Source organism: Pseudopipra pipra, chromosome 23 (genome assembly GCF_036250125.1).
Source record: "Pseudopipra pipra isolate bDixPip1 chromosome 23, bDixPip1.hap1, whole genome shotgun sequence".
Lineage (NCBI taxonomy): Eukaryota > Metazoa > Chordata > Aves > Passeriformes > Pipridae > Pseudopipra > Pseudopipra pipra.
Window position 1 is genome coordinate 292081 of NC_087571.1, and position 14506 is coordinate 306586.

The 14506-nt window shown below is 53.0% G+C and overlaps 1 protein-coding gene across 6 annotated transcripts in view; it reads right to left on the reverse strand.

Annotated features, from left to right (window-relative positions):
• Positions 1-14506, reverse strand: part of ST14 (ST14 transmembrane serine protease matriptase) — a 21392-nt gene extending 6886 nt beyond the window's left edge. For 2 of the 6 annotated variants that reach the window (XM_064634714.1, XM_064634713.1), the window contains exons 1-9: positions 11798-12022; positions 3512-3671; positions 3156-3283; positions 2523-2593; positions 1929-2089; positions 1465-1500; positions 814-1051; positions 546-685; positions 29-126 (exon numbers count right to left, since the gene is read on the reverse strand). In XM_064634714.1, coding sequence (XP_064490784.1) covers positions 29-126; positions 546-685; positions 814-1051; positions 1465-1500; positions 1929-2089; positions 2523-2593; positions 3156-3283; positions 3512-3671; positions 11798-11854 — 1089 coding nt within the window. In that variant the 5' untranslated portion in view covers positions 11855-12022. Of the gene's footprint in view, positions 1-28; positions 127-545; positions 686-813; positions 1052-1464; positions 1501-1928; positions 2090-2522; positions 2594-2698; positions 2722-3155; positions 3284-3511; positions 3672-11516; positions 11651-11797; positions 12074-13979; positions 14129-14363 lie in introns of those variants that run through there. The other 4 variants (XM_064634715.1, XM_064634718.1, XM_064634717.1 and 1 more) reach the window with 4 other exon arrangements.

Sequence of the window (14506 nt, forward strand, 5' to 3'; positions counted from 1 at the left end):
ATGAAGGGACAGAGAGGGCCCACCTCACCTCAATGTTCCACACACAGTCTGTGTCTGGGGGGTAGTGTGCTGGGTAATAGGGAGTCGTGAAGGTGCCACTCTCTCCCTTCAGGGTCCCACCACAGGCTAAAGATAAACACAAGATGAAAACAGGTTAGAGATTCAGAGATGTGGTTTGCCCAAGCCTCAGCTGGCTGTCACCCGAGGCAGGAAGGGAGGCAGAGGCAACAGTGTCTAGCAAGGTTAAGTCACCCTCTGGAGAGACCAGCTCTGCTCCAAGGCTTGAGAGAACCCAAGAGATCAATTAGGTGCTTCCTGCATACATCAATCTGCATGTCTAACCCAACGTAACACCTATTTTGGCCTCCTCAGGGACATCATTACAGCAGCCAAGAGCACTGTGGGCAAGGCCAAGATGTGACCTGTTTCCAGGTGCTCCAGCCCTGGAAACATCCCTGACAAACTGACCGCAGCCACACCCACCTCCCTGTTCAGCTGCCCCTGGCAGGGAGAGGTGGGGGAAACAGGCCAAGGGCTCTGCTCACCTGTCATCTTTGGGAGCTGGAAGAACTCAGCCTTAAAGCCAGGGAATCGCCCCTCCTTGTTGGTAACCAATGTGATGAGCATGACGTTCTGGGAGGACAGGAAGGTCAGGTTGTAGGACGGGGCGTAATTCCCACAAAGCCTAGGAAGCAAAGGACAGAATCCATGAGGCACAGCTGCACAGGTCAGCTCCGAGCAGGGACAGGAGCTCAGGTCCCAGCAGGAATCTCAGTGCTCAGTGCTGTACAGGAACATCCCGGGGACACTGACCTGACCAAAGTGTGGGGCTCCACGGGGCTCAGGGAGTCATAGACCTTGATGTAGTCACTGTCATCTCTGCAGGGCTCCAGCTCCAGGGTCCTGAAGGTGAGGCTGATCCTGGAGCTGGCATCTGCCCTCAGTGCCCAGTAGCAGAGGGCATTGTTGGGGTACGGGCTGTTGGGGAAGCCCGGCGTGGTGAAACTGGTGACCTGCCCTTCCTTGGCGTGGAGGGAGAACATGCAGCTGTCTGCCCGGAGAGCAGGGAACAGTTAGCAAGGTGTCCTGGTTCCAGCCAGGGTACAGGTCATTTCTTCTCAGTAGCTGTTACAGTGCTGCATTTTGGATTGCGAATGAGAACAGTGGCTCCAGCTGGGCTTAAAACCAGGAAACAAGGCAAACGAGGAGCTTCTGCCCTGCCTTTCCCTGGGATGCAGAGACTAATTCCTCCTCTGCCTGCAGGCTGTCCCTGAGCAGATGCCTCTGCAGGGAACATGCTTGCTGGATAACGGTTGTGCCACACTCTGTCTGACCCCACACCAGCTCCAAGGAGCACACTGGGGTCTGCCTTGCATGCAGAGCACCCCTCTCCAGACCCTTCCCCATCCTGCAAGGGAAATCACCACCCTAAAGAGGCCACTGAGATTAAAGAACTGTACTTACTGTCTCGGGCCGAGTGAGCTATGCTGGGGTCCACAGCTGCAGGAGAAAACAGAGCTGGTGTCATCCTTTGGGCTATGGAAAATCCCTGGGCACATAGCTGAGGTCGTCCCCAGGGCCTGCACTGATCTGGCCTTGCCTGTGGGGTCTCTCCCTGCAGGCTGGACAGGGCAGGCTGCTCCTGCCCAGGCTCTGGGGAGCTGAGGGACTGAGCTTTTCCTCAGCAGATGGAGGATTCACCCCTGTCCCTCTGCACTCAGCTCAGAGGAGAACACAGAGCAGGTCTGTGCAGCCTTCCTCAGTCTGTACATCCCATTAAGCCATGCTGTGAAATCCAGGTCCTTACACCCACCCTGAGGGTTGTCTGAAGGTCCCCAGAAGAGGGCTGTGGCCAGCACCTTCCCTCTCCAGTGACATATCCCCCCAGTCCCACGCGGAGGCCCAGGGACGGTGGAGCCAACACTCACGGAAAGCGATGACCGACTCCACCTTCAGCAGGGGGTTTCGCAGGCGGGGGTTCCACCTCTGCACCAGGCTCTGCTTGTCGGCCATCGCCCTGTCCAAGCTCTGCTCCCGGTACTTGGGGACAAGGAATTCGGACCAGTAGTAGGCAATGACGCTGCCTTCACTGTGGGAAGGGCAGTTGTTGGGTTGAGGGCAAGGACAGACATGGGAAGGCTCAAGTACCACTAGAAGAAGGGGTCAGGCTACTTGATGAGACATTTTTGGATTTTAGCCATGGGGAAGGGAGAGTCTCAAGGGTAAGTTAAGCAAACCATGCCCAGTAAAGGCCGCTGCCACCCCGGGGAGTCCCTCTCAAAGCTGCCAGGTATCACCCACTGCAGTTCACTTCACCACACCTTGATTTTCCCAGGACATCTGCCAGAAAACAACACACTTTCGGGTCGCTTTTCACTGCCCATCCTTTCCTGTGTCACTCACGGTAACTACTGGGTGCCTCCACCCACAGCACCCCGGGAATGAAGGTAAATATCTGTGTGATATCCCAGCATTGCCCTCCTCCACTCTCAGACCTGGCTCAGGCAGCACTGAACACTCACCTGAAGGCAGTGATCACTGTCTCTTTGTGGTAAGGGCCAATATCTGCATGATTCCCGTATATCTCCTCCACCTGAAAGGGTTGAAGGGAGGGTTCAGCACGTCTAGAAGTGAGGAAGGAGGAAAGGCTACAGACAGACAGAGCTTCAAGCCCACTGTGGAAAATCAGGGCACATACCCGGCATCCCTGGCTGCAGGAACCTGCAGAGCCAAAGAGAGGAAGAAGGAAAGTTGAGAGTCCCAGAAGAGCCCAGACCCAGCATAGCACAGCCTCCTCTGACTCAGCTCTCCCCGCTCTTCCCGGGGGAAGCACAAATCCCTGACTCTGAGGGGAGAGGCAAGACCAGCCACGGCTTCAGCATGCAGGGCAGACACCCTCCTGCCTCAGCTCCCAGCCCTGATTCATCACTGACCCTGGGATGTGCCCTGGCAGCTCCTACGGCACCAGGCTGGAGCTGGGATGCCAAGACCCAGCTCCAAGGCATATCCCTGCTCCCAATCAGTGTGTCAGAGGGAGCGAGGAAAGCTGAGAGGAGCCAGGAAGCTCCAAGGAATCTTACACGAAATATCCCCATGGCCACAGGGAAAGAGAAAAATTCCTGTTTGCAGGAGGAGGGATGCAAGAAGCCTCTTACCGTGCTTTTCACCTTCTGGGCCAACATGCTGAACTCTGGAGAGCTGGAGTCCTCGTAGGCATCCAGGAATTCCCAGTTCAGAACCCGCAAGTGGCCATTGAAAACCTTCCGGACGGGCGCGTTCCTGTCTGGAAGGGAAGAGTTCAGGGTCAGGAAGGGCAGTGAGGGCTGGGATTATGGCACAGCAGGTCCCCAGTGACAGCAATCGGGGCAGGGGGGTGGAAGTGGTGTCCTCCCACCTCCTGGAGCCTTCCCAGAGCTAGGAAGGGCACATGTGAGCAACACCAGGTAAAAAAGCTGGTAACAACACCAGGGTATCACCCTCGATGCCACCACCCTCCTGATGTCACACTCACATTTGAAGTGCCAAATCAGGAGGCCAGTGGTGAGGGAGACAAGCAGGAAAACCACAACCAGGACGGTGACGACCACGTGTCGCTTCGGGCCACGCTTCTCCACCTTCTTGGAGTTCATGGCAGGGAGGAACTCCACCCCTTCGTCCAGGTGGTTCATGTCCTGGAGAGGAAAGAAGGCAGGACGGTGAGACGGCTGTTCCCAAAGCCTGGTTTGGAACCACAGAGCAGCCTGGAGCAGGTTTGTGGACAGGGAACGCGGCAACTCCCCAGCAATGAGGGGAAAAGGCACAGGCAAGCCTCGGCGTCGCAGCTCCACAGACACCCCACAGCACCCTGAAGGCTTCTCCTTTGCTTTTCTGCACACACCTAATTCCTTTCTGGACCTAACACAAGGTCACGCGCTCAAGGGGCACGTCCACACACCCTCCCGTGACCATGGCAGGTCACAAGCCCACAACCTCTGAGATGTGCCTGCCAGCAGATGAAACGGCAGAGAAAAATTCACCCCTTTGCTGGTGGAAGGTGTGTCACTGCAGCTTGTGGGGCACAGCACACTATAAATAGCATTTCTCTAAAAGAAGAAATCAAGCCACTTCCTCCCTGAACATTTTCACAGTGCTCTGTGATGTCTCCTGGGCCAACGGCCCTCCTGTGTTTCTGCTTGGAATCTCCCATCCAGCAGAAACACCCATGAAAAGAAACAAACCAAAAATACTAAGCTGAACACACAAGACAGCTGGTGGTCTGCCCCACAGACCACAGGCAGTCAGACTTTCAGGACAAGATGTGGAAGAGCAGATCCCAAAAAGAGGAGGAATGACACCCACATCACACAGCTCTTGCTTCCACCTACCCCACACTGGGCTGGGTGAAGAAGAGGAAGGCCTGTGTGGCATCAGCTGTGAAACCCTCGGTTCCCTGGGGTTTCACTTTCTCCAGCCTTTGGTTCCTTCCCTCCATTCTTGCCCTGCTCATGTACCTGCATCTCCAGCCCAGGGGGAGTCAGAAGAGCTGCAGATCCAGATGTTTTCAGAGGATGCCACACAGCATCCTTGGCACAGGCTGATGTGAGGGGCCTGGATCCACCCTGGCACCTCCTGTCCTCCCAGAGCTGGCAAACCCTCGTGGGCAGAGCTGACCACATCTTCTACTTTCATTCTGTGCCTCTCTCAGGTAGGAAGGGCTCCGTACCTGCTGCAAACAGCCCAAACCGTAGGGATCCCTCAGCTTTCTGCTCACTGCCCTCCCATTTTCCCCTTACCAGGCATCCAGCAGCTCCCTGGGCTCTGATGACAGCAGGGACACAAAGGGCTGACTCACCCAAATCCATGGCAATCACACACCCCCCTGTGCCCCGGAAGGGGTAAGGCTGCCCCACAGACATGACCCTGGGTCAGACACTGCCTGTCCTCTCCCAGCCCAGAGCTGACACAAACCTACTCTAATGGCTCGTGTTCATTTGGTGCAAATGTCACAAGCCCCTAACGGTCAGAAAAAATAGGGACAAGGGGGATATGGCTTCATAGGACACGGGGCAATGGCTTTACACTGGCAGAGGATGGGGTTGGATGGGATATTGGGAAGGAATCCTTTCCTGTGAGAGTGGTGAGGCCCTGGCACAGGTTGCCCAGAGAAGCTGTGGCTGCCCCATCCCTGGAAGTGTCCAAGGCCAGGATGGAGTAACCTCGTCTAGCGGAACGTGTCCCTGCCCTTGGCAGCGGCAGGGGGTGGAACAAGGTGAGTTTTAACTGTCCCTTCCAACCCAAACCAGCCTGTGATTCTAGGAAAAACAATCAGCAAAGGGGATGCTGTTGACAAAGCCTTCTGCATTCTCATGCAAACTCAAGCAACCTCACTGCACTTCCCTTATGTGCTTCACTATCTTATCTTTCCCAAGCCTCACCTGGCAGGAAAGCCCAGCTCCCACTTGCACCATTCCCCCACTCCTTTTGGCCTTTTCTTCACCCAACCCCTGTCCTCTCCTCCCACCTCCCACAACCCACCACAGCCCCTCCTCCCTGTGGTATTTGCCCGGGGCCCTTCTCAACAGAAATTGAAGTTACAGGCACCTTACCCTGAGTTTTTGTTAAGGACTACAAGTTTAATCCTCTGCAAACACCAGAAGGCCACCACGACCAGAGCAACAAACCAGTTTTCACATCACCTGCTCTCAAAATCCTCTGAGTTTATCATTTGGCAACACAGGGAAGGAACCTTCATTCATTTGTGGGATTTACTGCCTAAAGCTGGGCTGAAAGAACTGTTTCCATCCCCAGAATAAACAGACGTAGCAGGGCCACAGAGGACAATCCCATTGGGAATACTCTGAATGCTGTTTGGCCTCTGTGATCACACAGGAAAAGCTTGACAACATAACCCAAGGAAAGTTTAAAACGGTCAAGATGCAAAATAAAGCTTAAATACATACAGACATCCTAAATAAAGAAACTCTTCAGTCAAAGTCAAGACTATCTGAAGTTTGACATATTGTCTTCCAAACAGCCATCTGGCTCCCCTCAGGTTTCCAATCATGCAATAAACCCCCCCAACCAGGTAAAGAGAAGAAATTGGCCACAAATCTTGCAAGCACCTCCCCTCTCCCACCGTGGGGCTGCTCCCAGTGCTGAGCCTTCCCAGGACTTCCAAGACATTGCTGTTGGTAGCAGAAAGCAAAGTATTTAATTCCCTATTAACATCTGCAGGAGCCTGTGGCAAGAAAACCACCTCAGGGGCTTAAATGATGTAGCTGTTCACACAGCAGCAACTTCCCCACACTTCCTGGGGGCAGTGAGGAAGAATCACAAAGAAAACCCTATTTTCCAATAGAAAACCCTTCTGCTGAGGGGACACTCTGTAGAATTCCCAAACTTGAGTTTCACCAAACTGCCAGAAAAAAATAGGGCTCAGTGGCAAGCAGGAGCTGCTGCTGTACAAGGCCAGGCTGCACAACACTGGGGCTGATGCATTTTAACATCCTCTTTGAGCTAAGGTTGTGTCTTTGCAACGAAAAATCTCTTAAAGGGAGAAACTCATCAGTGGGATTAAATTAGAAGGCAAACAGAGGTTCCCTCTGCCTCCAGCATGAACAAACGCACACAAAACACACGCAGTACTCCAGTGGCTGAGGTGTGACCAAGGAATTAGGCAGGAAAACTCACCATCTGATCTTTCTGTAGACAATTCCTCTGCTTTTCTTGGAAAAAATAAGGATGAAACCTGTGAGTTTACAGCACACCTTTGTCAGTTTGCTCTTGCTCCAAAGGTGAGACAGCAGCAACACCCACAGCACAAGAGAAACGACGGGAGTGTGGGGACTCCTGGGGAGCTTATTTTTGTCTCTCCTCCTGTACAAGGTGCACAAGCAGCCACTGACACTGTTACCTGCCAGAAATTACCCAGTGATTGGAGGCAGATACGAGACCGGATCCAAAGAGGTTTCCCTCCCTCCCTCCCTGCCCTCTGTTTCGTATTCCAGCTCTCGTCCTCTCCCATCCCAAACCTTATGGAGGCCATTATGTTCCCCGGCCAACGCTGACACTTGTGTGAAGCTGCTTTGAGGAGCTCTCACCCACAGCCTGGGTAAGCAAGAGCCATTCCTGCAAACTCTCTCCTCACTACCCCGAGGATCTGAAGCATCCCCCAAACACAACTGGAATGCTGAATCAGGCCCTGCGGGAAGGTCTCAGACGAGGCCCCGTGTCCCAACCTCTGAGTAAGAGGCTGAATCCTCCCTGCCCACGCTCAGCACAAAAAACACCCGTTTGACCTTAGGACCAGACTTGTCTGAGCCCAAAGCGAGTGGCTCAGCCTCTGCCTTCCTCAACCCCTGTGCTCCACATTCCCTTCACTGCCACCACTCCTGCTTTGGGGAAAAATTCCTGGTCACCATCCTCTGAGCTGAGTGGAGACCAGATAGAATCACAGGCAAGGCCGGCTCAAAGATCATAGTTAAACCAAGAAAATAATGACTACAATGTTAATCTCCTTTAGTTAATGGCTGCTGCACATTTCCCTCACGTCTTCAGAACAGCCCAATGCAGTAGTTCTAAACCAAGAGGAGCTGAACATGTCCTGCTCTCACCTTGTCCATGGTTCCTGCAGAAACCATCTCTAGCCCGAAGTGACTCAAGGTCTGACTCTCTCGCCCTTCTCGAGGAAACTGCTCCAATAAACATTATTAACAGAAAACCTCCCTTGATATTCTCTCTGTCTTAGTCACTGGAGCAGTTACTTCCTCCTGCTCCTCCTCGCTCAGCCCTCACTGGCACTGCCACGGCAGGGTTGGAGGGTTCTGGTCACAGTGGCAGGAAAGCCACATGCCAATCCAGTGAAAGGGTCAGGCAGACACTGCCCTAGTTCTTCCATGCCTCAGTTTCCCCTGGAGTACTGACTTCATAAGGAAAGTTGGAAAAGGAGCACTCACAGATTTATAGAGCTCTCAGAGGGCTCCTGTACACAATTCCTCCATGCAGAGTCCCAGCTCATTCCTGTGAAAAGCAGACCTCCCACTCCTCCTCCGTAAGCCACACAATGTATTTTTAACTGTGCTCTGCCAGACTGGACAAACCAGATGCAGAAGTGACTAATTCTGTCAGCAGGAAATTCAGCAGGCACACAGGGATGGTGGGAACGGCCACACAGTCAGTTCTGGAGATCTTCCCAGAAAGCAGAGAGATCCTCTCTCTCAAAAGGGGGATCATGGAAACGCTGCGACATGCCACGGAGTAAGAAGATTCCTGGGATGTATACAAAGCAGTGGTCTATCTGGGATGAGCATCCCCCACAGAGGCTAGTTTCTGGCTTGTTTGGCAATTCCAGCAAGACGATGTGATGTGTCCCAGGCACCCAAAATCCTCACTGCTCCCCTCTCATCCAAAGCAGCTGCTCCATCTCTCCCTCAGTGTCTGCATCTGTTCACAGGACCCCGAATCACAAAAGGACTGGGCTCCCGACCATTAGTTTCATCTGTCCCTTATCACCACCAGATAACTTGTTTGTATAGAACCAGACTACGAGATTCAGCTTCTTCCCTTGACCTTTCCCAACTCCAGACTCAGCTGGTCTGCCACAGGGCCAAAGCTGCACAGATCACAGAAGGTAGGAGCAGGTGTGCAATCAAAGCAAGTCTGACAGCAAAAAACCCATTGTCTGACACCAATATACACAGTCAAGAAAAGAAACCCATAAAATGCCACGTTGGAGGTGGCCTGGGGAGGTCTGAGATGAAGCAGAGTCACGAGACTCTGTTAGGCTCTTGAGGGTAATTACACCCTGCAGATCCTAGTCCATGCGTCCAAGAGGCAATTCCCACCTCCCTCTTTCCAGCCACACCCGCCTCAGGTGGTGTTCAATAAAAACTAAAACAAATACCACATGAGAAACGAGAGGAATGAAACCTGTCGGCTGATCAAGCAGCTCAGGACATGGGCTCAGAGCTTGGGACGCCCCAGCTTTGAGATCAACAGGGTGGGCTTGTGTAGCAAAAAGAGCCAAGAAAGTTAGATTTTCAAAACCTGAGTTTTCCTGGATCACACTGAAAGCCAAAGTATGAGGGGAAACAGCCTATTTCTCACAAGAAGTAGTGAAACAAATCCAAAAGCTGCTGACACATGGTGTTTACAGCAGCAACTCACTTCACCCAAGGAGCTCAAGTACAGCTACACCACTCTTGAATCAACTCCTGAACCAATTCTTGCTGCAAAAAAGATCTGATAAGAATCATCTCTTCACTTGTCCTCTTACTCTTGATAAAGAAATAACGTGAAAGCAGCATGAGAGCGAAGCTTCCCCAAGGCGTATTCGCGCAGTGCTGCCCCACCACGGGCAGTAATGCACTGAAGAAACTTTGCCAATGTGTTATTTTTCGTCTCCAGTTCTGTATTAAGGGCAATGGAGCTATAAAATGATGAATAAACAGGGAATATGGGGCAAGAACTCAAGGCCAGAATCCTCCAGACTGTGTATGTCCCAGCAGGGAGGGCAGGTGCCAACAGTGAAAGATATGTCACACACACCTACTTCACGCACCAATTTTGAGCTAAACCCTCTACAGCATTCGATTGTCTTGTGACCACCCTGAGTCATACGAGAAACCAAATTCCTTTGGGTTTATTACAGAAGAAACTCAAGTTAATGTTTGCAGAGACAGCATAGGCTTGGCTTGAGCCCCGCTCCAGGCTTATCACTGCAGCTGTGTCCTGCATCTCAGCAGCTCAGAAAAAGCCACCACACTTTTGTGTGTCTGTGGTAGCAAAGAACTGTACACTTAAGTCTTAGCAATTCTTGGGAAGAAGTGGGGAATAAAGCTACATTACAGCCCTGATCCGTGTAGCTATGAGCCATGAAATTCCTCCTTACAACACACTGATGTCCCAAGAGCTGAAAGAAACATGCCACAGATGCAAACAGCTTATTTAAATCACTCATATGTCTTTCCTGGTACAGACAGCACTGTCTGGAAAACAAAACTGCCTCCAGCAGCTGAACTAAAGCAGCTGCACCCCAGACGTGGATCAAACGCTCCTCTTGACATTTCACTCACGCTCTTCACCAGCCCCTACAGTTCTGAGGTGGATCTGGCCCTCCAGTTTTCAATGTTTGGATCCAAGAGCAAGGAAAACACCAGCACCCCTGACAGGGCAAAGCCTCTGCCTGGCAAACCCATCCCTGTAGGCTGCTCCCTCTCCACCCCAGCCCATGGCCCAGATAACACAGGCTGTTATTTGCCTGTCTATTCCGTGGCCTTTGGATGGAAAAGGCACATTCTACCCTGGGCAAGGGGAGAACTTTGCTCCAATACCTTCCCCACAGCCAGGCCCTCAAGACACTCTCGCTGCTCCCTCAAGGGTTTTACAAAGTGAACTTTTGTTTGCTGAGCAAAGGTCTGGTGAACTCTCAATTGGCCTCAGCCCTTTTCTCATCATGTCTTCCTTATCCCTGTTTGCCTTTGGCACCAACAGAAGCCAAACTGGCCTGAGCAGCAGCTCACCCACCAGCCACTACCCCAGAGAGACACTCTGCACCTTCCCAAGGAAGACGAGCAGCTTCTCCTCAGCCCAAGAACTGTCCCAGCTCCTTCCCCGACGCAGGAGGAGACAGACATGGCAAAAACGCATTTCCTCCACTGTCGTGTTTATAGGGGGCCAAGTCCGACAACAGCCAGTCCACGAGGGACAAATTCCTCAGGCTGTTTCCTGCCAGGAGGGCAGACACCATCTTCAGGGAAGTCCTCCTGGATCAGATCAGTCCCTCTTGCACTGATGCAGGGGGAGAAGTGATCCAGAACCAGGGAAGGGACTCGTTGGAGCCCTCAGCCCTGCAACAAAGACACACCGGAGCACAAACCTACCCCCTGCCAGGAGAACAAGGCAAGCAGGGAAGATCATGTCACACAACAATGTCACCCCGACCCAGCTGGGAACAAGGAGCTCCAGCTGAACCGTATCAGCGAGAGCATCTCCTTCCCACTCCTGGCAGTGCCCATGGCCCTGGCACACCTTGGACAGCAGAGCTGGAGGCAAGGGAAACGTCTCTTGCTGTAGGCCAATTTTCTGATCAGTGCTAGAATGGCAGCTCCTTTGTTGCTACCAGATAACAACCACTAAATCAGGCCTTGGAGACACCCAAAGCCTGCAGGTGAGCTGGGAAGTGCTGCTGTCCTGCTTTAACCTAAAACCTGGTTTGAAACAGCTCTGTGGCACAGAACAGGCTCTGGAGGTGCAACCCAAACCCACCAGGCCCTGCCCAGCCCTCAGCCAGGAAGACCTACATAAAAAAGCCAAGACTGTGGTTTAAACTCGCTCCGGTCTCCAAACACACTGATAAAGCAGAGGTTAATTAGCAAAGCCCCACAGCCCTGCGTTAAAATGAGCCCTTCCAATGCTCTTACAGGTTCAGTTGGATCTGTTGCTGAACAACCCGGCCCCCACGCACTGCAAACAGTTCGCCTGCGCCGAGTTTCCTTTTAGTCCCAACCCCAGAGCCCAGTTTAAGGCGAAATCAAAACCCTGGGAGCGACAGCAGCGCCGACACCGAGGAGATCCAACACCACCACAGATGGGTGGAGATTTCCACTTTCCCAAAGCTGGTTTCGCTTTTCCTGCCCCGCCGAGCTCGGCACCGTCCCCCAAACAGCTTCTCCTGCGAGCTGGAATCCCCCCCTTCCCGAGGGATGCGGAGCCGCCCCGGTCAGCCCTGACCGGTGACGCTCCAAGGAGCCGGAGCGAGCGGAGCCGCGGCAGCTCGGGAAAGGCTGGAGGCTGCGTGGAGCCCCCGCCGTGCCCTCACCTGCGGCTGGGCGCTGTACCTCATGCCGGCCCCGGCGGCCGCCGGGCCGTGCTCCATGGCCAGGGCGGCTCCGCGGGGCTCAGGCCGCCATGGCGCGCTGGCTCCGGCCTGGGCACCGTGCCCGGCTCCTCCTTCCCTGTCCTGCCAGGTGTGGAAACGCCCCGTGGGCCCTCCGAGGCTCTGTGTCCCGCTGTAGCTCCCGCCTTCTCCTCCTGCACAGGGACAAGTGTCCGCAGGTGCCCCAAAAGCTGTGCCCAAAAGTCCCGCGTGAGCTCTGCGTCATCCAAGGGACCCTTCAGCCACGTGCTTTGCTTTAGGAAATGAAACCGAAGAAATCTTTCATCACCAGAAGCGGGAGGGCTGGCTGGTACCCAGGAATTCACAGCTCCTTGGGAAAAGCTTTGTGTACCCATGGTCTCATCCCTTCCGGGGTGACAGCACTGTCACACTATGAAACCCCCCTGCAAAGGGGATTTTACTCTGCTGTTCCCAAAAACATCGGTGCACTCAGAGCCTACCAAAGCAAAATGTTCCCTTTATGCCAGCCCGAAACCTGCCCTCAACCAGGCTGCAGCACTGTAGGAAGGAGCCTTCTCTCGGCAAATGCAGACCAGATGCCAAGTGAAGGACAGAGCAGTGCTGCAGAAACTGCACGTGTGCCCAAAGGTGGCACCCAGGGGGTGCTCAAACATCAGCAACAGCCCCCGGCACTGTGTGGGTTAATATTAAACGGAGAGGAGAAGGAGGGACCAGCAGCAAAGACCGGGGTTCTGGGAATGATCTAATGCAGGTTTGAAAGAGGGTTTCTAACACTGAAACTGCACTGGCTTACTCCATCGTTTTCCTCTTCTTGGAAAGATGATTTCCCCACACACGCTCCAATATTTAGGTTTCTCCCACTCAAGAGCAAGTCAAGATTAAAATATCTGGATCAAACTTTCATGGAAAAGTTCTTCCCTTTTCTATCTTATATATGACAATCGAAACCAACGTGATATGCCCATCCAAGATTAAACTGGCCATCCCACTGCCGACCCAAACCTCTTTACACCAACTGCATACAGCCCTGAAACTGACTTTTTTCCACATTTGAACACTTAAATTTCCCAGAACTCTCGTTCTGGTGTAACAGGAGCTGCCCACTGATCACACCCCGCAGGGGTGTCACTTGCTGGGTCACTTTTGTTTTAAAATGTCTCCTGCAGAGCATAAGTTTTGCAGCCCTTTTGCGGGTGTTTTTTTGGGGAAAAAAAAGAGATGGTGTGAGTTCTGTGGTCCCGCTGTTGTTAAAAACACAACGTAACTTCTGGGCTCTTGTAGAAATACATCCTCCACCGCCTTCCCTGCCCCCTCAGCAGCTGCCAGAATCCCACCCACCGCACAGCAGGAAATATCCCTAGATTTGAGGTATTCCCCTTCAAAAAGGTGCTGTGTTAGTCAGCCTGGTGATGTCAGAGTACTCAGCCCTCCCGCTGGTGCCCAGCCCTGCCCAGCACTGTTTTTACAGCCACTCCCTACCTGCCGGACTTAATACCCCCCTGGGTACAAAGCAGCTGGTCCAGGCTGAGCCACTGCCCTTGGATTCTACACATTTCTCCTGTTCAGTGTACGGACTGATCTCCACCCGTGCTCCGGGATGTGGCTGATGAGGGCAAGAGGCAGATTCACTCTGGTATCTCCTGCAAAGATCCACAACTCCTGACTTTCCACAGAGCTGTGAAAACTCAGCGTGTTCTGTCGTTCACACCACTGACATTTAACAAACTAATTCTCGAGCCCAACTGAATCTTTGAACAAGGGGACGAAATCGCCGTGGGGAAAGACAACAAACAATACACGTGCTAAATATAAATATTATGTAGCTGGGAGGCTGTTGGTTTAGAGTCCTAAATAATGCCAGGATTGCCGTTTCTCTGCTGCAGAAGCACAGGCGTTTCCTTCTGTGATTTATAGGCATTTCCTTCAGGCTGTGCTGCAGCAGTTGCAGAGTCACCGTGTTAGCAGCGGGTCCCTTCCTTCTGGGCACTGTACAGCCCTAAAACACAAAACAACGATTCCCAGCCTGTCTGCCATGTGCTTTTGTGGCGAGATTTCCCTGTGTCCCTCCAGTGGTACTGAAGGATGCTGAGCCCAGCCAAGGCACTTTGAAAATGTAACAAAGCATAAAGTTCGAGGCACTTACCCACATGCGATGGCAGCAGTCAGCGACAAAGTCTCTGCTTGTTCCCACTGGGACCAGTTTATCCAAGAAAAGCCGTCGCCTCCCCCTCCTCACGTTGTCTCAGTTTGGCCACAACAGCATCCTAAGAGCAGAGCCGGGCTTTAACACGCCTTTGGGAGGAAGGAGAGCCCTGAAATCTGAGAACCAAGTCCGGCTTGGTCAGAACCGCGTGCGAGTTGCAAGAGCTAAACCGCACTGAGCTCGAACCCCAGGAGAATCCCAGGGGAGACAGGGATCAGCTGCAGGAGCAGCAAACTCTCGCTGGACAGGCAGGATCCTTCTGCATCAGCTCCCAGCCCTGGGAATGCCATCCACGTGAAAGAAGGGAAGAGCGTAGCTGCTTACATAAGAAATGAAGGCCGGCTGCCTGCGGGGGAAAAGGCTTCTGGTGGAGGCAGTTCCCAGGAATTCTAGCAAAGGAGCACCATCCATCCACACCAGGTTCAGTCAGTGCCTAAAGCTTTTCCTCCCGCAGTGTGGCTCAAGGA